Genomic DNA, 26,671 nt, shown 5'->3' with positions numbered 1-26,671 from the left:
AGTGACTCTTTTATGGCACCCTGCACTTATCCCACCTAATGATTATCACAACATTAAACACTTAAGTTTCTTTTTATATGTCTTTTCCAACAACCTTTAATCTCCACAAGGGTAGACCGTGTCCATTCACCACAGAATTCCAAACACTCAGCAGTGTCTGACAAGTGGAAGGCACCAGAAATACTTGTGAAATAAAGAAATTATCTGATTCCAGCTAAGTCGACTCTGAGTTAATGACTTTTAACCCATCATCATTGATGTACCTGACTTGTTTTCTGAGAGCTAGTCCTGCCAAAATGATGGCAGGAGGGACTCAAGCCCTGAAGTCCTTCATCACTACCACAGTATTCACAGATGACCTCCCCTGGCTTCTGCCAAGGAAGGAGTCTGGTTCCAGGCCAGAAGGGAGCATGGAGCCCTGCCCCTGTGCCTTCCACTCGGGAATTCCTCACAGCCATGGGCAGCTTGAGCCAGGTCCCCCCTTCCTCCCATCTGTGGGTAAATGGGAAGCTGGCCTGGCACTGCAGTGGGCAGGACACACCCGCACCTCCAGCTCTGGCAGGACCATGGACAAGTCAGACTGGAGGGGGGCCTCTCACTCCTCAGCAACAGAGCCATGTCCCTTTCAGTGTGTGCCCATGAAAAACGTCACGAGAATGCCCTGGAAAGGTACCAAGGTCCCCAAACTAATTAACTTTCATCTCCGCTGTCCCTCTGAGCATGGAAGGCCTTGCCCTCTGCCCACTCTCTCCACGAGGAACATTAAAGGCAGGACATAAGCTTGAGACATTGCATTTAAAACAAAAGTGCTCTAAAGATAGCCTTGGATATCCCTCTAAATCATCATGAGTCCATTTTCTGGACCCAGAACCCGTCTGGTCAGTGCCCCAAATGGGCCCTACTGTGGTGCCTGATCCCATAAAGAATGTCTTTCACGGTTCATTGCTTGAATTAATCTGATATAAGATGTCTAAACTGAAACCCTGAGTGTTGAGATCTTAATGAGTTTAGGCAGAGCTGCAAGCAGCCCACAGATTTATTAATAACAAAGGCCAAGGAAAGAGGTTTCGAAAAATTAAAACCGAAGTCAGTGAAAGAGGGAAATACAACCTGATGGCTTCTGTGAAAGGTGATGTGTTTCACGAGCGGCCGCGGGGCCTTGCTCCACCTGGATACCGGATGCTGAAAGTGCGCGCAGGATGTGTGGGCACCTTAGTGTCTTCAGTGAGTTGCAGGGGGGCTTGAGCTTTCTGCTTCTTGCTGCTTAGGGATGGATGTGCTAGCAGAACGGTTCACACCGGTGTGCTGCCCAGCCAGCCCAAGCCCTGGTGGAAATCACACCTAGTGATTCCTCTTCAAAACTGGCACACCCGCCTCAGCCTCCTCTTTCTAATGTGCTGAAGTCTGATGCCCGAAATATGCAACTCTTACGTTCCTTAATATGCAAGACACCCACAAACAGCAGCAGCAGCCCTGTCATTGTGGGCAGAACCTCAGGGCAGGGCCTGCACCCGATGCTTTCCCACAGAGACCAAGGGAGGAAAGGAGAGCCCGCTGCTCAGTCAGGCCCTGGCCCTGGAAACAGCCATTCCCAGCTCCACAGACGTCTGGGTCTGGCTTTCTAGCTCTCCAGCACCTTGGCACATGGGCACTTGCACATTCCGGGAATTCCACCATAACTCAGCTCAACCTCTACAGATAAAACATGGCTCAAAAAAAGACAATGAGCCAGTCCTCTGGGGTCCATCGGAAATGGGAACCCCCTCTGGTGGGGAGTTGACAGCCTGGAGGGGTGTGGGAGAGGCTCTGGGAGGGCAGAGGCTTGGTCCCTGTGAGCCACACCCCGAAACTGCCAGCCAGGCAGAAGGCCATGAGACTTACTGGGAGACCTCGTCCGTTGTGTGTGTGTGTGTGGGGGGGGGGGGGGGGGTGTTCTTTTTTTGTTGTTGTTTTAAAAAGAAAATTAAAAGGCAGGGCAAGATATGGGTCTGATAAATTCCCCTGGCTGTCATGATTTTGATATATTTTTTAAATGCATCTGTAAAACTTGCCTTACAAGATCTGCCTCTCACTCTGTCCCCGCTACTCCAAGGGACTAAAAATTCCACACAATTTTTCCCATCTGCATTATGAATTGCTTTTTACTCTCTGCTGCTTTTGTCATCAAGATTCTCTAATCAATACCCTCAGTTTCAGTTAAAAACAAAGGAACAGAGAAAGCAATGGCTTGCTTAAGAAATCCTGCTGAGTGAAGAGCCCAGGAGTGGCTGGGTCCTCACAGGCAGCGGCGTAGAGTACTTCTGTTGTTTAAAACAATAAAGCTGCTGTTTAATTAAATATCTCTATGTTTAAGTGACATGTGGTTTGAATGGTTGCTTCTTTAAAAAAACACACACAAAAAAAACACCCTCAAAGGGAAGTAATGAACCCAGAATTATTGTTTTTGGCACAGAAAGGAGGAAATAGGTTGGACACCCAGGCCCCCAGCAATGGTTCCATAAGGAGCAGGAGCAGGTGGGAACAGCTGGGCCTGTAAGCAGTGGCGCCTCTAGCACCAGGAGCTGACTGCCTGGTGACCGGTGGGCTTCAGCAACGCAGGGAAAATTAAACTAGCCAGTGAGAGCTTGCACCCACGACTCCTTGAAGCAGAGGAGGCTGGATGGCCTTCTTCCATTCTGGTCCCAGATCAGCTCCTTACCAGCACTACAGTCAGGGAATATTATAAAAACCTCAGTAGCCTCATCTGGAAAATGGAGATAATACAGACCTAACTGACTATTGTGAGCGGTCAGCAAGATCCCTGCTGCCATAATGAGCCTGACACGGGAGGTGGTAAGTGGCATCCCTTGAATCAGCCACTCTCCCTTTGTTTTCTACAGTGCCCAGTGGCAGGTATTTGTAAAACAGACAACAGTGATGATTTTTCTGTTTATAAAGGCGGCTGATTCAAAAGTGGACTCAAACCCCAAACACAACTTCATACATAGCCTAGAAGTAGCACCAAGCCCCCATTAGCACCCTTACCCAGAGAGCAGCAAATGAAGATTCCCCGAAGTTAACAGAGCAAAGGCAATGCATGAGCCCCTTGGAGAAAGGGTGTGAGCTACGTAAATATAAACTTACTAGGGAAGTGGTCATGATCACACTTAGGTAACTACCAACACAGAGAGCCACCCAGGCACCTGGGAATCACTTTCCACGCAGCCGTGTGTCTGCCAAACCAAGATGGACATGTGTGTGTATAATCAACCTGTACAAAGCCCCATAGCAGGAGGCAGTGCTCTGTTGTAAAACAAAACTGAGATGAAACAGCCATCATCCATTCAAATATCCTCTGAGAGCTTGGTATTTGAGGCACATCCTGTGATGTGCTTCTCTCTGACCTCAAACACTTTGATTCTTCAAGTTCACATAAAAGACAGAAAGGGCTCAGACTGCTCTACTGTACCACCAGCCCCTAGTGCATCTGAATTCTTGGCCAGTGTGGAGAACTCGTTGTTATTCCAGATAATTAGGAAGTGGAGATAAAGAGCCGCTCTGTTAGAGAGGCCTAGCCCACCGAGGCTTCGGCTCCTTATTTAAAAACAGGTCAGTCCCCACCGCTCCCAGAAGGCTTTCGAGGGTATACTCAGATACTGAAAGTCCTGTCCTGACATCCTTTCCTCCCATTCACAATACGCCTGCAGAATTTGCGAATGTGGCTTGTCTGGAAGGCTTACAACAAATGCTTCAATTTTCTATTCTCCAAATAAAAATCAATGGCAACAGAGAGGTAAAATCAATGTAGTGCTCTGTGGGGAGAAGCACCCCCGGCCCCGCCCAGTCTCCTGCCCACCAGAACAATAAATCAGACCTAGCCATCCCGACTCGCAGCAAATCCCCGAGAGCAGAGCCCTCTGTAGGTTGTGTGACTTTCTGTACATGCCTCTGTCCCTTGCAAGGGTATTTTCTTTAAGAAGACCTAAGAGAATACTTTTTTTAAAGCCTAGGTCAGTAAGAATAACATATGGCTGTTTTAAAAACTCTTCTTGCCCAAACAAGCCCATTTGCCAGTGAGATCTTTGACATCTAAGACTGGAGTTTGATTTAACTATCTCCCTAAGGAATCATTTTCCATTATCAAACCTTAGAGAAGGCTCAGGTACCTCACAGATCTGCTCCCCCAGACAACCAATGACAGGCTTCCCGTCACCATAGATTAACTTGCATTCTCTAGGATTTCTTGTAAATGGAAATCATATAATGTATGCTCTTTTTAAAAATTGGTCTGTCTTCTTTCACTCAGCATACTTATTATGAAATTCATTCATGCTGCCACATGTATCAATAGCCCATTTCTTTTTATTGCTGAGTAGTAGTCCATTATAACAGATAGACCACATTTGGTTTATCCATTCATCTGTTGATGGATATTTGGGTTGCTTCCAGCTTTTTGCTATAGCAAATAAAGCTGCTATGAACATTCAAGAGTGAGTCTTTGTATGGACCTATGCTTTCATCACACATTCTAGATACAAATCTTTTGTTGGATGTATGTTTTGCAAATATTTTCCCTGAGTGTGGTTTATCTTTCTATTTTCATAGCAGTGTCTTTTGAAGATCAAAGTTTTTAATTTTGATGATATCTAATTTGTTGATTTTCTCTTTATTTTGGCACTTATAGTTCATGTTTTTTGTGTGTTATTTAAGAAATCTCTGTCAAATCCAAAGTTATGATTCTTGTTTTCTTCTATAAGTTTTATAGTCTTGGATCATATATTTATAATCCATCTCAAGTTATTTTTTGTATAGTATGCTAAACAATCATTAGAATTTATATACACATGCATATGTATATATTTAAACTATGTATATATATATATATACACACATATATATGGTTTATAGAATCATTACAATACTCACTTATAAGTATTAACTGAAGAATTTTTATATAGGTACCACTTGATAATCAAGTTTTGACAAAAACAAACCAATGGAACATGCCTATTTCTTGTTTCTTTTTACTTTTCTATGTTTTCTGTAACAAGCATCATCTATCATTTTTAAAATCACAATATTGTAAAAAAAAAAATCATTTAATAGAAGGCTTCTTAATTCTAAGCTGCTTTCACAATGCACTTTGGTGCATAAATGGCCCCTTTGGAGAACCTGAAAGGTGCACACACTACCAGGAATCCCCTTTTCCCAAGCTTAATAGCAGGAAGAGATGAAATAAAGAATTTCCAAAGAAAATTCTCCAAAGGGAATGTGAGTTTAGCTGAAGCCTCTAGAAGAAACCAAATACAAACCCAAACACAACCCTGATAAAGAAAGAGAATTCCAGCAGAGGGAGGGCTAGTTGCCCTCCTTGCCCCACCCCCGAAATTGCTTACCCTGACTCTGCAGTCACAGACCTGTGTTTTAAACTGCCAGCTTCTCCACTCACTCAACCTCCACCAGCAAGGAAAGCTAATGAAATTCTCTCACTGATGTACTCCCCGTCCTTCTATCTCAATCTGCTTGCAAAGACAGCCTAAGTCTACAGCCTCATAATCAGCCCAAGGCTTGCCCAGCGGCCTCTCATGTGTGTGCACTCCTGCCTGTCTGGAGACAGGATTTGCCTCTTGAGCTGTAGCAGAGGCCAGATTGGCTGACGGAATTGCCTACAGATGTTTCACAGAGAGAAAGATTACTTCCCTGATTGATGAATATACAGAATTGTCAACATGGTCTCTATGGTCAGAGGGGGCCCCTGAAGTATAATGTGAAAAGACAGATGTTTCATCTGGGAAGGTGTCCAAGACCCTAAGAAGAGGTATGCATTTGGCTGATAAGGCGGGCCAAGTAATTCAGGCTCTGAGAGGGAGAGGAGGGAGGCTGGGCCCACAACCACAGCCAATACCATTGCAAGGCCTCCCCAGTTCACACCACCTCCCAAATCCTAAGAAGGGAGTGGCATGCCTCTTCAATCAGCCTCTTCTTTGGGCTGTTTTTCGAATGAACAGACAGACAATGTTATCAGAAATGCAGTCATCATCTTAGTCCTTACCTGCTGTGAGTCGCAAAAGGGGCAGCAGAAAGGACACTGGAATCCTCATGCTAAACCTCACAGTCTTCCTAATCAGACTGGGAGAGGAGCAAGGCACTTGGAGTGAGCTCCTTTTTTTCAGGAGCATCCAACTTTGGGGTTTTCTAGATGACCTTCCAGAATGAATCAGCCAATAATAACAACTATTATCATAACTGCTTTAGTAACTAGAAAACAGCTGTTATTATGTGACACCAGTTTATTTACTTTATATACCTTTATCTTACTGAACTCTCACAGAAATATATACACAATATACCCTATGAAAGGATTAGTAAAACTTACTACCCATAAATCCTCTCTGCAAGGATTACTAGGGGATGTATTCCAGCATATAGAAAAGAGGAATGGGGTAAATACTTTCATTAAACCCATTTTACAGATGTGAAAGCACAGATTCAGAAAGGTAAAGTAACTAGCCAAAGTCACATGGCTAGGAAGCAGCCAACCTCAGAATGAAGCCCAAATGGGTCTCATTCTCAAACCCATGCTTTAGCCACTGCAATTCTGTGGTCACCAGATGTGGGAGATGTGGGAGGTGAGGGCTACACTTTCAACACAGCAAAAATGTGCTGGTGCTTCCAACACAGAAACATGGCATGCCCAGGAAAACACTATTTACACCTGGATATGCCTGAGTACTAATGAGATTGCTGCCTCTGCCTCAAACAGATTTGAGTTTAAAAGTAAAAATCTGTTATCTGGCACTTCCAGAAAGAGCTGTAATCTAGGAGGAAATAGGCAATGGACTTTCCACATTACACACACAGGCAACCACATGGCTGAACAACTCAGATCACAATTCCAAAGGGTATTTGGGTATTTGCTGCAAAAGAGGCCATGTCATCCCTCTTTCAGAGAAGGAAAAATACAAGTGTGGCAGGAGACTCAAGGATAGTTTTCTCAGAGTATTTATGCTTTGAAAGAAATTTCTAATATCAAAAAATTATTTTTTACATCCCATTCCACAGAGAACTTGATTTTCCTTGAGGGTGGGAATAGGGTCTCTTGTTTACCTCTCTGGCCTCAGTGCCTAACATAAACCTGGAACACAATAGGTACTTGGTGCCTTTCTGTTGAAGGACAATGAATGAGTGGCTAGGCCAGGACAGATCGAATAGAGAAGCCAACACATAGTAGTGATAAAAAACGTAAGCACTGGAGCTAGACAGCCCTGGTTTGAATCATGGCTGCACTCTCTAGATATACAAGCAAATCAGCAATGCCTCTCTCTGCCTCAGTTCTCTCATTTTTAGAGTGGAGACAAAAATAAGCACCAACTTGACAAATGGCTGGTAGAATTCAAGGATGCGGTGCTGAGCACAGTGCCGGCACATGCTAGGGTTCTGGGGTGAGACCTCTTTACTTCTAGGAAGAGCACTCCTGTCTGGGGAACAGCAAAGCAGATTAAACCAGATCGTAATACCTTGCATCCAGGTCTCACAGAGACAAGGGCTGACTACTTTTAGGTGATCATGGGGGACAGGTCTGCTGCTACAGGTACCACGTTCATAGAGGCAGAGGGGGTGGAGGCTCTGCTCTTGCTGTCACACCTGCTGGACCTTGTTTCAAAGGATGGAGCTCCTCAGCATGATCAGAGGAAACCAAGTAGGGGACTGAGGGAAAGTGAAACATTTTCTAAGAGGAGCAGTCAGAGACCAGCTTTGTGGAGACCGCAAGAACTAAGGGATGAGACAGGACACATTTGGATGGTTCCATAGCCAAATCAGAATGAATGAGCAAAAGTTATAGGGAGGGAGGCAGATCTCAGTGGGAGTCGAGTTTCAGCGAGGCTGCTCTCCTTGCCTCAGGTCATGGTGCAGCAGCAGGTATAGGCAGAGCAAGGTGCAGAATCTAGAACAGGGTGTTGTAACTCTGGCACCCCATCGTTACACTGCTCCATTGTCCAGGCAGTACTAGGAGTGGGGTGACATAGTCAATGAAATTGCTTTTCTCCCCCCACCACGCCATCAGGCCCCACTCTAAAAGAAAGCCTGCCTTCTGTGTTTGTGTGTCTGGTTCTTTGAATATTTTTGCAGGACTAAAGGCAAAAGGAGCCTGAGATTAAAGGTTCTTTCTGTCATTTGTAAAAGCCTGAGCCCGCAGACTAGATAATGCTGGGCATGGGGGTGGGTAGAAGGCAAAAGCTTTAGGGACTCTGAAGAACAATGGGAGAGACCTCCCCTGGGCTGGGGAAGAGAGCATACCAGATGCTGTCCCCCTGAGAAATGAACAAGGCAGGTTCTCAGAAGGAATGATGGTGTGCTGTCCTGAAGGACCCCAAACAAGACCACCCAGCCAGGCAAAGACGCCCACATTCTATGTGTCTGCATGAACCAGTCAGTTCCTGGGCTCAAGAGACCTCAAAGGATTACTGTGGTGGGGATGTCAGTGGCAACCAGACTAAAGGTTCCGCCCCTGTTTTCTTAGCTACCAGCTTCCTGGATCCTGGGGTCATTCCGGGCAGAGGGGCAGTGCCAATAATGACCAAGAAAGGATTTTCTGTTCCTCTGCTCAGATGAGGGCTCGGAGTCAAATAAAGTTGATTTAAAGGAAATAGAGATATTGACATTCTTTGCAAATCTGTGTCTGAGAACCACAGCAGGAGTGTAGGCACCAAACATCACATCAAATGGCAGCACAAACACCTGCTCTCCCACTGCCCCCTGCCCCCCAGTCAGAGATGGGGCCCCCAGATCCACCAGCTGGAGAGCACCCCGCAGCCTCCGGCCTTACCTGGGGAGCAGGTGCTTGCGGCTGACACACAGAGCGGTCTGGTAGTCCTGGGTCACACACACCTTGTGAGGGCTGCACTTCACCTTCAGGCAGGGGTCTTTAGATGGGTCCAGGGCTGAGGCAAAAAAGAACAAAAACAGGGCGGTTAGGACCTCCAGGGAACGTTTAATTTCTATTTCTACTCAAATAGATGAGTGGGATGTAAACAGGCCGGGTGTCTGCTCTGTGCTGTTTTCTTAGGCTGGAGGAGACTGGAAGGAAAGCAACCCGGGGGACTCTGTGCCTACCGCACGTGTTTCTTCCCATCACGAAAGTGATTCCTTTGTGCCACGGGGAGTCGCAGCATCTTCATCTTCGGCAGGAATTACTTTTAAAATCCTTTAAATCCTACATGCTCTAAGGACCAGGAGCTATTTTTCCCTCTCTGGTTATTTGTCTGCCATTGCCTTTTATGACTTCATCCGTGCCTAATTTTACCATTTCCTACAACATAAAAAGTCCTTGAGGATAGTTTTTTGTTTTTGCTTCTTTGGAGACTTCAGTTCAATCCACATGGACGCTGTGCATAAATAAGCCTATTTTAGGCTTTGTGAAGAACTTCCGGATGTACAAGACAGTTTGTGCCACACACAGTTACAGTGCCACAGGGAGGGGGAAGCGCCCAGAAAATATTTACTGTGCGAGGGAGAATGAGATTAAGGGCCATGGCGGGCACATAAAGGGATAACAGAGCATGAGAGGAAACCAGGGGTCAATTTCTGGGGCAGGGTTAATGAAGCATTAATATGTGAATTCGATTTTGGAGGATGGGCAGGATTCTGAAACAGAGAGAAAAGGCACCCCAGGCCCGGCGCACAGGGCAGTGAAGGGAGGCGGGGCCGGGCACTCATGAGATACTCCATCTGACGGTGAGTGTGCTTTGTGCGTGTGAGTAATGAGGGGGCGCGAGTTGATTCAACCACGTCTCTGGAGAAAGGGTCTCCAAGGACAGCAGTTGCTACATGGCAACATTTCTTAGAAGAGGCAGAGCAGCAGGCCTCCGCTCATCAGTCCTCTACCTGCTGAGGTGGCCTTGCTCATCAACACAGAGGAGTGACCCCAGGGGGTTCTCTGCAAAACAAAAGCAATTGTGCCTCCTCCCAGTTCCAGGGCCTGAGCTCTGTGAGGCTGCAGATCTCTCATATCTGCTTTACTTGGCCAGAGAGGTGAGGCCTCCCGTGTCCTCCCCACATAAACATCCAGTTAAACAAATGGGCATCCAGAACAGGGACAGCAAAACTGCCGTGAGAAATGCCCTCTTCCCCTCCACCAGATGGGCCCCTCACTCTCATGATCCCTTTGCACTCAAAGTCTTCATTCCTCTCAGCCTGCCCCGGTCCAGAATCTCAACACCATTTCCTTCAGATGGCTGCGGGGAGTGTCTCCAGGGACCTGAACAGACATCCAAAGGCATTTCTGCCGCTTGCACAGCTCAGGGCAGCACCCTCTGAGGCAGCAGTTTCGGTGCGGGAAACAGGTGCATTCTTAGGCCAGTCAGGTCAGCAACAAGACCAGGTCCTGGCCGGTCCCAGGGGAGTCACCTGGCAGAGCCTATTTCCCAAGGAATCTGCTGGAGATCAGCAGAAGGAAATGGGCTGCAAGATAAAAGCGGCTCACTGGAGCCCCAGGGACAGAGGGCTCACTCTGAGCTCCTGGGCTGAGGGCTGCCTCTTGCACTCTGGGTCTGCATTCAGAGGCCTCTGGGGCTGGGCCTTCCAGTGGAACTCTTTTGGTCCTGGGGATGTCCACACAAGAAGCCCGGATGCTGTGCGTCTCAGGCCAGCCCTGTCCCCACCCCAACCCCGGTGGCAGTCCCAACAACTCTGATTTACCTTCCAAGACTCATACAAACTTGAGCCAACAATGAAGACTGATTATCAGATGACAATTAATGATGACCACACTGTGTCTTTGCTGCCCCTCTCATACTTCCAGCCACCACCGGGTGCAGACAGACATGGATCTCAAGAAACTTGGAACCAGACCACTGGCATCCTGGTACCAGCTGAGGCGCTTCCCTGACCGGTGCCACAGAACCCTTGGGATTTTCACCAGAATGAGCTCAGAGATAGAGGCTAACAGGCTGGCCTAGAGTGATGGGTGCCCAAACCTGCAGCACTACATGACAAGCGTTATGGCCCAATTCAAGCTTCTTTGGCCAACCTTTCTGTACCTCAGTTGCCTCTTCTGTTAAATGGGGTAACAGCAGTACCTACTATTGCTCTGGGTTGTCATGAGGATTAAATGGGTTAATACTAGTACGTGCTTAGCACAGACCTCTTAGGTGTTTGTGTATTGTGTGTGTGTGTCTGTCCTTGGTTCCCAGTGAATAACAAGCCTTCATAATAACAAGAACGACAGCTAACACTTACCTGTGCTGTGGAAATGCAGGCAGTGACCTAAGTCCTCTGGCTGGATTACCATGTTTCATTCCCACAACCACCCAAGGATGTGGCTGCTGCTAATATGCCCATTTTACAAATAAACATCTTAAAGAGAATCCCCTGGTTAGAGGTGAGAGGGTTTCTGACACCTGGTGGGTGACTCCAGAACCCACACTCCTTTCCATGGGAAGCCAGCAGCAGGAGAATCGCCTGGGAGCTGCTTTTAAAAGCCGATGTGGGCCCCACCTCAGAACAAATACAAACCAGATGCACCACGTTCCTGAGAGGCCTTCCAGTCAGGGTCAGGATGAGTCTTAAGGAGTAAGAGTAGGGGGCAGCCAGGGGGCCTGGTGCTGCCCCGGCTGAGCCACACAGGACTACCACAGGGTGCCACACACAGCCTCAGTACCCCCCAGAAGGTGGGGTACCCAGCCCTGGGCAAGTGCACCCTCTGCCTACTCCCTTTGAATGCAGCCACTCCTCAACTGACCCGTGGTCTGGTCCATTCTCTTTCTGCACCCTGGCCATCTGTCATCCTGTCTTCAGGCTAATACCATAGATTGCCCCTCCTCCAATGCCTGACGCTAACATTATTAAACCAAACAAAAACCTCCAACCAAAATCACTAAACAAAAATCATCACTTATTTAACTCCCGACGCATACTTCCTTAATGATTTGCATATAAAAATCAAGTCGGCTGAAAATTAATTACTGGGGACTGAATGCTTCAAGGACGTATGTGAATTATTTCAATGAACGTCACAAAATAACAGAACAGTAACAAATCAAGCTGCCAGCATTTATGTAATCACTAGGATTCCTCTTGTTTTTGAAAAGCAGCAGCACTGGAATTGAAAGCAGTGCATCGGTTCCATTTAAACGCCGCCTCAACAAGTTTTTCCCTAGCAGTTCCAAGGCGCAGGTGACACTCCTGAGAGGGGACACTTTTGAAAGGTGCCCAGCACCTGTTTTGGACAGGATCCCTGTAGCTCCACTTTCTAAAGGGAATGATAAGACATCAGAACAGTAAGTGGCATTTACGAGGCTCTTTAACAAGGTACAGAGTAAACAGGGAAACCGTGCAGGTGAGGAGGGAAGGGCAGAGAGCAAGCTGAGCGTTACTGACAACCCTGGCCAGAGCTAGAAGCTTCTTGTCGAGGTGGTGCTAACGATTTCTGGAGACTGTGCTCCCCAGTTTTTCTCTCCCAGCACATGCCTGGTGTTAGGATGCAGCCATCCCCATAAGACAGCAAAGCCCTGTGTCCCCTGTGCCTCGTCTGTCACAGTAACCTGTAGAATTAAACAGGATGGTGAGCCTGGCACAGGGCAGATACCCACAGGAGGCTAACGGCATCTTTCCTACACGTGACCAAGTGTCAACTGGCACATGTACATGTCCAATTAACTTTTAAATAATTTTTACAAAAACTTTTTTCAAAGAAAAAAAAACAAGAATGAATTAATTTAAAGAGAGATTTGTTGAGCTGGAAAACATTGAATTCAAAAGCCAATTAATTTCAGGTTACGTGTAATTTTTTAAATTAATTTTTTAAGCTCACTGCTTGATCTCAATTAAGGTACCGTAGTGATATTTTAATTACCTTAATTGTTTCCGAACTTGTTTTCAGTTCAAGTTCTTTTTTAATTAGCTACGCTGCTTTTAAAATCCTGACTCAAGCCTTTTCGCTGTCCTTGGGCACATCCTCCCAGCTCACAGGCGAAGGGTCGTAACAGCTGCAGCAGCAGAGCGGCACCGCCTCAGAGATGCTGAGAGGAGACGGTGTCCCACTGTGTGGCTTGCCCAGAGGGTCCCTGAGAGTCCCCTGGGGGAGTGACACATGCTTCTGTTTATTCCCTTAATATTTGTAGAGCATCCGTCCTGTGCAGGCCCGTTATTGAAGGTGGGGGGCCAGCACCTCTAGAGTGAACGAGATGTCATTCCTGCCCTCTGGGAGCGCACAGCTCAAGACAGAGACAGGCAATGAGAGGGTGAGCTCCCTATGTTTTGGGGGTAAGGGGGGTACCTCATCCAGCCTTCCCGAGATCAGGTGAGACTTCCCGGAGAGATTGACATCTGTGGAAAAGTGGGTTTGAACCCCTTTCATAGATTGAGGAAGAACCTTCCAGATAAAAAGAAGCTCCCCTTCCAGATGTAAGAGAAACCAGAGCAAATGTGGGACCTGCAGCGCTGCTTCAGGCCGAAGCCAGGTGGTGAGAGAAGACCAGAGAGGGTAGCACAGCATCACAGAGGGCCTTAAACCACAGGGAGGACTCTGGGGCCATGGCTCCCAAGCCCCACAGTGATGGCACCCTCCCCTGCTGGTTGTCTGCGGGCATCTGCTCTGTGGCAGGAGGGGTAGGAAGAGATAAGCCTTACACACATTCTACGTGAAAAGTGGCACTTGTAAGAAAAGGCATGCGGTGACCCTCACCCTCCAAATCAGAGGGGCTCAGGGTGGAGGTCCAGGGCTCAGCTCAGGGCCCCCTTTCCTCCTCTGAGAAACCTCCACACTCCCTCTCCCTGGGGACATTAAGCTGTACACAATTCTGGGAGGCAACATGCCTACCTGGTAAGGCTGATAAGCCAAGACTTAGCCTAAAACAGCCGTGTCAACTTGTGGTCCACTCTGGGGACTCCTGGAAACTTCCTCAGACAAAAGGCCATTCGATTTACAAAAAGATGACAAATTAATGACTGTTTGCTGTCTCCTTATTGCTTCTAAGACTGCTCTCTGCCTGAACCATGCTCATGCGAAGTTCAAGTGAAGAGCAAAGACACTCCCAGTGACTTATTAGGAGTGACTTAATGGATGATTGACAACAAAATTACTCTAAACTGCTAAAACCTCGGCAAGCTAAGATCCCAAACATTTATTGCAGCTTGTCTGTCCCCATGGTAACCTGCGCATGCACCTCGCTTCCACCTCCCCCACCCCCAACACACACTCCAGAGGGTCTTGTTTACTAGATGACTCGATAAAGCCGCACAGAACAAAAGATGAAAGATTCCGCCCGTAGGGTTTTGCTGGAACCAGAGAAGGATGGCAGTGTGGAAAGCCCATCACCATTCCCAACTTTCAGATCAAGGGGTGGGCCAAGTTCTCCGAGGCCAAACAAAGGGGCACATTGGCTGTGTGTCTAAATAGGACAGGCAGTTAAGTGATATAGATACTAAATATGTGTGGGGGATGGGAGTGGGTGAGGGACATGGGACACAGACAAGGGCAAGGAGGCAAAGGGACAAAGGATGTAAGTATACATCTGACAAAGATACCCCTCCTAGGAAAAGGCCTTTTCTTTCCCTTCAAATCAAGTGCCCAAGGATTCACTTTTTTCTGTGTTAAAACTAAGAATATCCTCTCTCTTACAATATTAGAGAGTGTGTGTGTGTGGTGGGGTGATGTCAATTATTAACCACCTTTTTTGGAGGGCAATTTTTCAACCATGCTTTTAAATGGTAACAACTGTTACACATAGTTGGATGGGTGTGTGGGAGTTTATGATACTCTTTCAACTTTTGGGTGTTTGTAAAAATTTAAATAACAAAAGGAAAGAAGGGTAGGAAAGAGCGCCTTAGGCAGGAATGTGCCTCTTAATGGTTTACAAGGAGGGAAATTTATAAACCACTTGAATGTCCATCTATATTAGTCTGCTCAGGCTCCCATCACAAAACGTCAAAGACTGGGTGGATTGAACAACAGAAATTTGTTTTCTCAGGTTTGGAGGCTAGAACGCTGAGATTAGGGTATCCACATGGCCAGCTTCTGATGAGAGCTCTCTTTCTGACTTGCGGACAGCCACCTTCTTGCTGCGCCCTCACATGGCCTCTCCTAAGTACATTCAGAGAGCACGTGAGCTCTCTGACGGCTCTTTTTTTTTTCTTTTTTTAATATATCTTTATTGATTTTCAGAGAGAGGGAAGGACAGGGAGAGAGAGATAGAAACATCAATGATGAGAGAGTCACTGATTGAGCCCACAGCCCGGGCATGTGCCCTGACCAGGAATCGAACCCCGATCGCCTGGATCCTAGGTCAACACTCAACCACTGAGCCATGCCGGGCCGGGCTCTGATAGCTCTTCTTATGAGGACACTTATCCTATCAGATCAGGGCCCCACCCTTATGACCTCATTTAATGGCTTCCTTAGAGGCCCCATCTCCAAATACAGCCACAGTGAGGGTTAAAGCGTCAACACAAACATTCAGTCCATACACCATCTGCAAGGAAATGGTGACCTCGATTACAAGACATCCACTTATGAAATATTATCCAGCTATTATAAAGGAGGAAGTAGGCCTGTATATTCTAACATAGCTAGATGTTTATGATACATGAAAAAGCAAGTTAAGGATGAGAAAACAGATTTGAAATGGCAAAGTAAGCTCCTGACGCCACTCAGCTAATCAGTGGCAAAGCCAGTACTCAAAACCAGGTCAGTTTACTTCAAAAGATGTCCTTGCCCTTTCCTGTTGTGCTGCTCTCGAAAGGAAGCCCCAGCCCCAGCCTCCCCGACTCACACACCAGCCCCTCCGCCTCTCCTGTCTGTCCTCTGGCTCCTGGGGCTACCCTGCAATACCCCATGATTGAATTCAGGCTCCCTGCCCCTGGCAACACCAGCGCTGCCTGCCACTGACTCGTCCAGAAGCACCAGAGTCTCCTCCTGCTTCCAGGAGAATGTGTCTGCTGCAGGGAGACAGTGGGAAGCTATGTCCATCACTGGGGGCAAGAGCAAGGGACCAGCCCTGTGAGACTTTGGCATTTGTCTCTGAGACAGGAGTTCGAGGCAGCCCGTGCCTGTTGAAACTAGATGCAGGAGCCAGGGAGAGCTCTGTCCCTCTGCTCATGTGCAAAACAAGACATTACAAAGCACGGCTAATTACACGTCCTCACCATTAGAAAGAACATGTGAAGACAAGTCTACGAGAGTAGCTGCGGGAAGACGCTCTATAAAATCATAGGCCACAAAATTTTATTTTATCAGGTTGGCCAGCCAATATCTGCTTCTCAAAGCTGTCACCTCACCCCATCCCCTGTTGCCAGCTGCTCTGGGACGGAGCAGACAAGGAGCCTCACTCCATGTTTTCACCAAGAAACTGATTTCCCTTTCTCAGCAGCATGGGGGAGAGGAGGAAAAGGGACAGGAGGGGATAAGAACTGAGAGGCCAGATGGGGAACTAGGGAACATTTTATGACACGATGTATCGTCTCACGAGGGGCTGACAAGGGAGACAGTGATATCCCTCAACCCGCAGTATAATGTGCTATTATTCTAATTTACCAGTGAGGAACGGATTAGTGTACTACTGCTGTACCCACAAGGAAACTGACACAGAGATGTTAAGTAAGTTGACCGTGGTCACACAGCTGGTAAGTCTGGATTTCAATCTGGGTAAAAGCTGATGCTCAGAGCCACCTGGACAGTCATGCAGACAGCTTATGAGGGGGATAGCGGTGACAACTACAGGGCCAGGCTGCAGGATACTAAACCCTTCTGTCACCTCCCCAAAGAATCATGTCACCCATAGCATCCCAGAAATAACCTCTTGCTGTGAAGAAAACATCGCCCTATCCAAACTCATAGCCAGATGTTGGATGTTTGAATAAACTTATATGACTTTTCTAATGAATACAAAAGTCGAAATTTCTCTTCAAGGCAATCCTGATGCGCAGCGACCTTAAGTCCCTCCATGACTGAAGAAATAACACCTAATGGGGGCCAGGGAGCCCGAGTGGCTCCTCCTGTGAAGGGCATGCATATGGCCACACCACCAGCGGGGAGCCCCGCAATGCCCCGCACCGGGCAGGACAGAGCACTGTTCTGAGCACAGCCTCGATGCTCCGCAGAGCAGCAAGGCACCACCTGCAGGTGAGTCCCAACCTCCCCATTCGTCAGAGTGGCCAGGATTTATTAAAATGTTATAACAGTAAAGACACTTAGGCTCTATTTCATTGTAATCGACAGAAATTATTCATAAGACATTTATGAATAAGAGAGAGAGAGAATTACTTAAACTACATAAGAACCAGTTCTATGACCTACGCGGATAAGAGGACATTAATAGCATAATAAAAATAAAAGATTTCCAAGAAAAAGGTACACTTAAACGTGTTGCAGCTCATAAAGTCCATCTTTTGTACCTGCGTGTCACTTTAGCACAATTAAAATTACTATAAAAACACAGCTCTTCCTACCAAAGGCATCCAGAGAACTAGCCCCTCTGGTGCCGATGGGCACGATTCTGTAGTTCTTCAGCAGCCACGGTTGTTGACCATGTAAGAACGGAGACACTCGGCCACTCAACAAATTTCAAATAAAAACAAGTAAGTGCACCTAGCCCACGGGCATGGGTGAGGGGGATGTGGTGCGAGAGGCGCGGCTGTGCTGCCTCCTGCCGGTGCAGCCTTGACAGGTCACTCAATCCTCAGCATCCAGGTGCAGACACAGACCCACTGCTCTGGGCTATTGTAAGGACACGATCGGAAAATGCACGAGCATCGCCTAGCACAGGGCCTGGCACACAGCGTGTCAGCTATCGTCCCCCGCACCCTCACCAGCTGTTTTGAGCTTGCTCTCCAAATAGAGAATGTGGATGTTCACACAGGGCAGGGAACCCTGGACATTTCAGAGACTCAAGATCCTGGAGCGATGATGCTATCCAGCCTTTCCAACCTCAACTAGTAGACTCGGCTCCACAAGAAGAAACACTAAAGTTTCATTTTGAATAGCAAGCTCAGGGTCTACTTTACCCAGACAACTTTTGCTCAGTAGCTAGATCTATACCATGGCTAAAATTATTATATAACAACTAAGAAGTTTATACCTCCCTAGCAGATTCATGCTCTGCCTCGTCTCACCTCCAATTATAAAGCCTGAGAATAAAGAATTAAAAACTCCCCTAACCCTCAATTCTGTGCACCAAAAGCATACAACAGAGCCCATATAGGCCTACAGTTATATGGTTTTTGTTTGTTTGTTTGTTTTGTTTTTAGAGAAGTTCTTTGGGCTTTGAAAAGCTTCCCTTGGAGAGTCATGGAGTGTGACTGTTAGGGTATCCTAAGGGCGTGCATTCAGGCACCATTGGTAAAAGTCTAGGAAAAAGGAGAGAGTAATTAAGAAAAAATCTGGCAAACACTGTTGTGATGAGATGACAAAGGCTTGAGTCCAGGGAGGTTGGGAATGTGGGGTACATTGGGGACAAATGGTCAGGAAAGCCTCTGCGGGGAAGGTTTGGTGTATGAGGCTGGGGCATTGCAGTCCTCAGCTAGAGCCTGTCCATTGGACTGCTTCCTACCCTGTCCTTCAGAGCCTGAAAGGGGCAGGTGCTAAGTGAAACTAAAACAGTGAAGTCTGCAGGGAAGCCTGCCCCGGATTGGAGTCAGGGGTGCTCCAATGACCTCTCAGAGTCCTGAGGAAGGCTGTCACTTCCAGTGTGGCATCCACAGGCGGGGAATCTCATGAAGAACTCCAGTGAGGCATCAGGGTGCTCATTCACCCACCACCTCCCAGACAAGGCCAAAAACTGGTGAAAGAGGGAAGAGAGGCGGTCCCACCCCAAGTGAATCTTCCACAGCCAGGTCTCCTCTACCTGTTTTACACAATCTAATCTAATCCTTATTTTTCAGACTGTGGTGAACCAAGGAGAATGCAAATTTACCATGGATCTCCCTGCAGCATCTATTGTACTGGATGGTACATAATTTAAAACGTTTTTTGTATTAAAGTAATCATGGGTCTACTATGGAGTAGACTGCAAAATTCATATAAACTTGTCTAAAAGAGACTTCAAAAGCATAATGTCCCCTGGACCTCAGAATAGGCGTTTGCCCTTAGGGGTTCTTTGGTAGGAAAGAACACTTTAAGAAGTGTTGAAAGTGTTTGCCATGTTTAAAGGGTCTTACAACAGCGATTTTCAACCTTTTTCATCTCATGGCACACATAAACCAATTACTAAAATTCTGCAGCACACAGAAAAATATATTTTTTGCTAATCTGACAAAAAATAGGTATAATTTTGATTAATTTACAACAACAACAAAAAAGTAATTACCTATCCTTTTTGCTCCAAAGTGACTTTTTTAAAAATCAGGTGCCCATACTTGTATGTAACGGTTTCCGGTACCAAGAATTAACCAATCAGATGCAACCTTATTAAGCAATGTGACCAACAATATGCAACTCTATTATGTGACTTATATATTTAGGGTTCAAGACAAGGCATTCACACTGGTCAGCCATTGCTGTGCTGGTTGTCATTTTTTAATTTGACAATCTAAGGGAAAAGAGGTCAGTGCTTCTAACTGAACAGTCAGGTACTGCCTGTTTTAAAAATTCTTGTGTCACACGGGTTGAAAATTGCCCCCTAGAATAAAGTAGAGAACTCTCCAGGGTACTGATATCTAATATGGAAAATCAATAGCAGTAAAAGTACATACAAAGAACCTTCAGAAGCAAATTGTTCATTTTTGCAAGACCAGAATGCAGCTCTAGTTAAAGCTGGTTAATCAAAAATGTATCCCTTGCCTCTGGAACAGAATCCCCTTGCCATCCGTTCCCAGGGACCTCAGTCCCCTGGTGAAAGACCTGGGGTTTTTCAGAGAACTGTCCTTGCATAATTCAGAGCTTTTTGAGAGTCTTCGATGTGCCAAGCACCGGGTGAGGTTTACAAATGAGCTACAGAGCGTTTGTGGCTCCCCAGGTATGAATGTCAAAATTAGAGCTGTTATTTCTTTCATCCCTCCCACTGTTAATTTTTCGGAAACATTTAGCTCTGGGTTTATAAATGGGTAATTGGAGACTATTCATTTCCAAGTCCTTTCTTTCTCCAATTAGGGCAGGTTCATTTCTGCTTCCTTGGGATGGTTCCCAAGGTTATTCAATTCCACTCCTTAACTGATAACATTAGAGCAATCATGACAAAGTTAGTGCTGATTGGGCCTGGGGTTTCCTGGGGTAACTTCTAAGCTATTAGCAACCACCTCAAGCTGAGAGAAGGCTGGTTGCCTCTCCCACTATAGGGCTCAGTAAGCGCCGTGTCATCGAACTCGTCTGTGTTCGTGTTGTTCCTCTGTTTGTGTCCCACACTGTTCAGTCATTACTAAAATACTTTTCCACATGCATCCAAATAAGCTGAGCAATTCAGTGTTAACCTTGCCCACAGCCAGCTCTCGCTCCTGTCTCTTCATCAACGTGCCACTCAAGGGGCAATTACCTCCCTTACATTACTCTAAGATAGGGCTGGAGTACTCATATAAAATAGAAATCAGGCCTGAACTAGGCGTGGAAGAGGCAACAATAAGTGATGGGCGAATATCACTGTGGTTTCCAGAACAAACGTGGAATCAACACAATGAGAAAAATCTTTTTCATTCTTCAGCATAAACACCGAGAACCTAGCAGGCAAGACGGGCCTGGGAGAGAATTGTCTTTACCGTAATGGCTGCAAAATCTTTTTCAATAAAGAAGGCGAACTGATGTTCTTGTTAGAATTCTGAATTCTAATTTTTTAAGAGCTTCGTGACTATGTCCACCACAATCCGGCCTCAAGCTTCCCTTCTGGAATATAGTTCCCTTCCCTGCACCTTTGTCATCCTCAGATACCCGCCTGCCTTGTGACGCCCTCACGCCTCTGGAGTCCAGACTGCTGTGCCCCAGCACTTGTGACGCCCTCACGCCTCTGGAGTCCAGACTGCTGTGCCCAACACGAAGCATCAGTCCATTCTTATAATCCCCTTATAAGGCCAATGTTACCTCCACTTGAAAGATGAAGGAAAAAAGCAGAACTTGCCAAAAATCATGAAACTAGTAAGTGGCCAAGCTGGCTGTGACTCCAACTCTGTCGAAATCCAACAGAAGCCTCAGGGGACCAAAGACAGTGTCTGTGCTCCTCACCATGGCCTGCGAGCCACCTAAACAGTGTCTGGATTATCACGGGGCTCACGACAGTTGTTGAATGAATGTGTGAATGGCCCCTGACCCATGGACTTCTTCACTACTCTACCCTTCTCTGTGAAACCAGGAACCAAGTGCTGCTCGTCATTTCTGAACCCCAAGTCCCCTGACATGTGTCTGCTCTGAGGGATATGCTCAACCAATGCAGAATAAACTCTCTGTGCAAAGAGATCTTTGGATGAATGTTTTAAGTTGAGATTTCTAGGTCACAAAGATTCAGAGCTAGAAGGGTCCCTGGAGCATTGGCCTCCAGACCAACACACTCACATTTAACACAGGAAAGAGTTTAACCTACCAATTCAGCAAACGTTTATGAAGCTAATTTTACATGCCAAGTACTATTATAAGCACTGGGCATTCAAGAAATGGGTAAGACAGAAGTAGTTGCTCTGAAGGGACAGACATTCTAGTAGAGGGGATAACAAGAGAAGAAAGGGAAGGGAGGGAGAAAAGCAGCGAGGGAGGAAGGCAGGAAGGAGAGGAAAAAAGAAATGAAAAGGGAGGGCATTAGGGAAAGTGCATGAGCTAGGCAGCTAATTTTGAAAAAGTGATGCAGCAGAGAGCTCCTGAGTAGTCACATTGGGTTGAGGAGTCAGAGACAATAATCTGACGAGAAGGAAGATCTTAAAGATCAGTTTTGAAGATCAGTTGAGAAACATTGAAGGAGAGGGACTGCAAAGGCCACAAGTTGGAGTTGACCCTGGAGTGTTAGATAAAGGAACAAGTCTCGACAGATTGCATGCCTTCTCCAAGACACGCAGCTGGTGTAGGACCGGCTCATCTCTAGAAAGACCAATTCTCAGATGCGTACCCTCAGATCAACAACTCCCCAGATATCTGAGCGTGATGAGGTCTAACTGAGGTTCGTCAGCCACTGCACCTGGCCTTGCCCAGGGCCTGGACTCACCTTCATGACTGCCGCCATGACTGGCCAGGGGCTCTGCTTCAGCGCTGTGGTCTTGAGCAATTTTTTTTAAAAAATACATCTTTATTGATTTCAGAGAGAGGAGAGGAAAGGAGAGGGAGAGAGAGAGACAGAAACATCAATGATGAGAGTCATTGACCAGCCGCCTCCTGCACACCCCCGACTGGGGATCGAGCCCGCAAGCCGGGTATGTGCCCTGACAGGGAATTGAACCGAGATCTCCTGGATCCTAGGTGGATGCTGAACCACTGAACCACGCCCGGCTGGGCAGCACTGAGGTCTTGACTAGCTATTGCTCAGGCTGCAGAAGCTGAAGGTGAACAGAGAAAACCAAGACCTCAGGCTTCCTGGACACTGTCTTTGCTTATGTAAGCAAACCACTGATATGTGTGAAATGCATTATATGGAAAGGTCAAAGTAGCATGATCTTGATGCTCCAGACAAATCCAGTTCCACACCTGAGCTCAGCTCCTGGGTGCTGTGTGACCTTGGGCATATTACACAGCCTCTCTGAGCTGCTAACATCTCTTACATGGTGGTTAGAATAAGACTGTATCACATGCTGAACACTGACCTTAACAAGTCCTTCAGTAAATGCTGATTTCATTCTTTCCCCACATGATTCTCTTTAAACATCCCTTATAGTTGCCCCAATCCAAACTGGGCCCCTTTTCTGCCCCAGGTTTCTCTACCAGGGCATCTTTAAACCAACGTACAACCTTGAAGTCATATTGCCTCTAGTCTCTACTTCCCAGAAGACCTCCAGTGATTCGCCCCTCTTGCCAACCTGGTCCTGTTCTCTGCAGCAACCCCCTCCAGTGATTGTCCCCACCCCTACCCCCCCAGTCAGCCTGGACACCACCCTACCACGCGGTGCATCAGAACCCCACTTCTCCGCTAAGCCTTCACCATCGCTCGGGCTGCCAGAGCAGGGAAAGGTGACTGGATGGCTTAGTCCCTCCGTTCAGTGAGGTCAAGCTGGAAACCGACACCTGGCATGCTGGCATGTACAGAACAGAATGAAAGGAGAAGGAACACGCTGCAGTAAAGGAGATCCCCGTTTCCCTACACACTGCTTCCCTATGCAAATGTGTCACAGAGACTTTGGCATCAGATCCCACTGGCTGGGACTAAAGCAGCCATCAGGCCTTTTGTGGTCCTGAAAAGCTAATGAGAGGATGTGTTTCTGTGTAATCCAAACAGCATCCATTTCATGCCCAATCGTTTTTTAAATGGGCAAAACTCCCTGGTGTGTTCCTTCCTCTGACAAACAAAAACTCCATCTGGTCGCTTTGTGGGCCCTGCCCAATCAAGGGCAAGAAGCCCTTGATGCCAATTTGAAGTGCCTGTGGCAAAGGCAGGCCCGCTGGGCCATCTTGCTCCCTCCTAACAGGCTGCCCTCACTGGAAGCCAAGCCCAAACCAAGGATTTTCAACTCAGACTGACGAAGCAGCCCATCACATTTTTAACTTATTTCTGAATCGCAAGTTGACCACATTTTAGACAAAGTTTACTACATTTCAGGCAATGGCATTAACCGATGGAGCATGGCAGAGTTTCACTGGATAGGGTAGAAATTCCCAGAACTGCCTTCATGGGAAGGCAGGAGAAGCAGGGAGGGCCCGCGGCAGAATGGCCACCAAGTATTGTTGCAAAAATAAAGTGACCCATTGGACATGGTCTCATGCTCAGCTAGCATCTGCTATTGCAGGCTTCCAGGGTCATAAATACCACCTCAACCTATCCCTTCCCTCACCAACAATTTGCATAGTCATCTCTCAGGGGATAATTCCTTATGGGAACCCATCTCCTTAGCAACTCTCTCCCTTGACTTCAAAAAGGAAATCAATAGGAGAACAGACTTTCCTCTAAAGCAGTCTGACATCCAATAATTCATCTATTTGTTCAGCAAAGACCCTCACTGAGCCCTATTACGTGCTGGGCATCATTTCGGGTGCTGAACGAGAGAGGGTCTATCCCCCAACATGTGACACTTACAGACCCATGAGAGCTGCCAGCTACCTGCCCCCATTGATCTCATGGAATCCTCACAGCAACCCCATGAGGCAGGTCCTACTACCAAGGCTGTGTTACAGCCAAGATGACAGAGGAACTTGTAAGGGCAGGACAAGGCACTTGGGCAGCACCTAGAGCTGGAAGGGACTAATCAAGAATTCAGATAGAGGCAGAACCAGAGCCACCCTGACCAGAGGCCACAGAGCCCAGGCCCAGGTCCGATCATCCCGCAGGTGCGCTCAGAGTAGCCCAGACAGCGCCTTTAAAGTTCTGATCAAGTTGCTAGCAATAAATAAATGAGAAAACACCGCAGAAAAATCCAGTACATATTTCTGGGTTATTCCTAATTGGAAGAGCTGGCCCACTGGGGCTTGCATTCCCACACGGCCGCCTTCTCTGCCTTGTCATCATGTCCCCCCACCCCCCGCCCCGTGCACCTGCCTCGCCTCGTTCCCTCCTCTCCTTCATTAATTGCCTGCCTGGTCCCTAAAGGCGATGATGTTTGTACCACCCACGGCTCCATAGGAACATATTTCTCCTTCACCAAATAAACCACCACACCATTCAAATTCCATGCCTCCGTTACTCCACTAGGGCTCCCAAGACAGCTGGGACGAAATGTTCCAGGAGGGTTAGTTTTCCTAGTCGAAAAGCGGTTTTCTGTCCACATATTTCAGTGTTTGGCAAACAACATGATAACTAATTTTTTTAGCTTTAACAGGCTAATTATTCTTCCTCTGCATTCTCGCATCTGTGTAATTAATTTAGCAATCCTGTGCCCTGGAGAATTCCCCTCCTCACAGGCTTTACTTGGCTTTTCTCTCAGCATCTTGACTGTGCTGAACATCAGTCTTAGTGCTGCAGATCCCAGGGGTGATTCTATGGCAGGGGCAACACGAGGACCTCTGCCCCCTAGTTTTCTCGGGATGGGGCTGTCACAATCAAGTATCCCATGTGGCAGAGGAGGACACCTTCCACATGGCTTCCCTCTCTGCTGAGGTTGCCGCTAATCACTGGGTCTGCAATTAATATCCTCGCAACGTCTCAGCCCACAGTAGTCCCACCCCCTGGGCCTAACATCTAAAACCATAGGAATAAAGAGAAATTCCTTTGGATGACAGGTTGTTAACCAGGGGTGAAAGGACCGGCTTCAGAGGTCTGAAATCTGCACCTAAAATTCTATGCGCATTTTTGTGATGCGAGGGACCCAGAGTGGATGTTTACTTCCAATCCTTCAGTCCCCCTTCCTAGTAGCACTCTGTTTCCTTACATAGAATCTTCTCTCCCCGTTGGGCACAGGCCAGGCAGGATGGTGGTACAAACTGCCCACTTCCCACTGAAAAGGCAGAGGCGATGGATGCCAGCTGATCCTTCCTCTCCCCCCCCCCCGGTTCACTCAATCCCAGTGACTTTCCTGTGTCTCTGCAAAGCGAAGGAGTGGCCCCTGGGGCAAAGGGTTCCTGCTGCCTGGCCAGCCTCTGGGGTTCCCTTGGTCCTTTCCCATCCCCAGGCCCAGGCTGTGCCCTCCAGCCTCTTGCAGCCCCTGTGAACCTTGGCTATCCTTCCATGATACCTGAGTCAGGAGCTGCGGCTACCGCCCAGGGAACTCTTAAGTAAGACAGATTCATGGTGTCTAGAGAATATCTCGGGGGCCTGTGGTTAGAAATGACACACTTAGGGTCCTGAACAATCCTTGTTGGTTGAAATGCAGCCATACCTGGAGTTAATGCATCGTGGCTGTGAAGGCTCAGAGGTGACTGGGTGAGCAGACCCTCCTCAGACCCTCCTCACCATCACATCCCACAGAAAACTGCTCCCCAGAGATGAAAGTACCATGCCCACTGCTGGAGTGGGCAGTGAGACTGACACAGACACCTCCTCCTGAGGGTGAGTTGGGGAGGGGGTGTTGACTGAGCCACATAAGGGCAGAAGACAGGCTGGGCTCTGAGAAGACCCCTAGGCAGGCCCCACCCTTGACTGGGCAGCCCTGTGATAACTTGGTTAAGGGGGCTCAGTGACCAGAACACCCAGGGTCTAATTCAGAGAAGGCAAACCACCAACTTCCCAAGAAGCTTCTCTGGGCTTCACAAGGGAAAGGTGGTGGCATAGCCTCCAGATTAAAGACACAGCTCCCATTACATGAATAGACTGGTGTGTCTTTCAGTCCAAAATCCAAGTTCTCCGCCTAGAATCTGGTCCAGCTGGAATCAGGCATCGACCTTGACCCGAGCGACTGTGGTCTGGGGCGGGGTGGCTCTCCGAGAGCAAACGTGGCTACCAGGAGCCCACACACGGGACTTCCTTCTCTCATTTTGGTGGAGATACACTATTCCTAAAGAATGGATGGTTTCGATTAGGAAGATTCCTCAAAGGGTACCAATCTCAGGTGTTACATGAGATAAGGAAACAAGGGCCTCTTCCAACGGGGCCACCTCTGTTTTGAATAGTCGAAGCCACTGGAAGAAATACCTTGGAGTTGACACTTGATGTCAAGTGTCTGCTGTCTCAGCCAGCAGTCTCCAAATACAGCTGACTAGGATCATGATCAA

The 26,671-nt window shown here is 47.4% G+C and overlaps 1 protein-coding gene across 1 annotated transcript in view; it reads right to left on the bottom strand.

Moving 5' to 3' along the window:
* Positions 1 to 26,671, bottom strand: part of SPOCK1 (SPARC (osteonectin), cwcv and kazal like domains proteoglycan 1) — a 461,737-nt gene that overhangs the window by 132,956 nt on the left and 302,110 nt on the right. The window contains exon 4 of the mRNA XM_087816357.1: positions 8,807 to 8,921. Within this exon, the coding sequence (XP_087672483.1) occupies positions 8,807 to 8,921 (115 nt within the window). The remainder of the gene's footprint in view (positions 1 to 8,806; positions 8,922 to 26,671) is intronic.

Source organism: Miniopterus natalensis, chromosome 4 (assembly GCF_054644295.1).
Source record: "Miniopterus natalensis isolate mMinNat1 chromosome 4, mMinNat1.hap1, whole genome shotgun sequence".
NCBI classification, from domain to species: Eukaryota; Metazoa; Chordata; class Mammalia; order Chiroptera; family Miniopteridae; genus Miniopterus; species Miniopterus natalensis.
The sequence above is the reverse complement of the archived record's forward strand: the minus strand, read 5'-3'. Positions and strand labels throughout refer to the sequence as shown.